General features: G+C 65.0%; 1 protein-coding gene across 1 annotated transcript in view; it reads right to left on the bottom strand.

Annotated features, from left to right (window-relative positions):
• DEF8 (differentially expressed in FDCP 8 homolog (mouse)) overlaps positions 1–503 on the bottom strand; it is a 4,756-nt gene that overhangs the window by 1,656 nt on the left and 2,597 nt on the right. The window contains exon 3 of the mRNA XM_010008461.1: positions 274–278. Coding sequence (XP_010006763.1) covers positions 274–278 — 5 coding nt within the window. The remainder of the gene's footprint in view (positions 1–273; positions 279–503) is intronic.

The raw sequence follows: 503 nt of genomic DNA, 5'->3' as shown, positions 1-503 counted from the left end.
GACACCAGCCCCATAGTCCTTTGTCTCCACAGCCCCCAGCCCCAAACCTCCCTGTCCCCAGAGCCACCAGCCCCTCCCCTTGTCCCCGCAGCTCAGCCCCTCACCCCATAGCGACACAGGGACCCCCAGGAGGGCATAGGAGCCATGGGGACTGCAGCCTCACAGCAGAATAGCTCAGGCTGTGGGTCCCAGGGCTGTTTGGGTTGGAGGTGCCTTGTTACTATCCCCCCAAAGCCAGGCCAGGCAGAGCACCCTAAGGGTCTGTGCCCACACCTCAGCTGGGGAGACAAGGGGTCAGTGCTGCCCTGGCACAGGGAGGGGGCAGCCACCAACCCCCATCCCAGCAGGGAGGAAGGTGACAGTGGGAACAAAGGTACAGCCGCCCTTTGGTGGCTCCTGCACCCCCATCCACAGGAGGGGTGGCCCCACATGGCAGGAGGGTGTGGGGCACAGGGCAGGGTGGCAAGGGTACACACTGGGGTCAGGCATTGTCGGGAGGGAAC

Source organism: Chaetura pelagica, unplaced genomic scaffold (assembly GCF_000747805.2).
Source record: "Chaetura pelagica isolate M959 unplaced genomic scaffold, ChaPel_1.0 scaffold232, whole genome shotgun sequence".
In the NCBI taxonomy this organism is placed as follows: domain Eukaryota; kingdom Metazoa; phylum Chordata; class Aves; order Apodiformes; family Apodidae; genus Chaetura; species Chaetura pelagica.
Note: the sequence above shows the minus strand (reverse complement) of the source record. Positions and strands in the feature narration are given on the sequence as shown.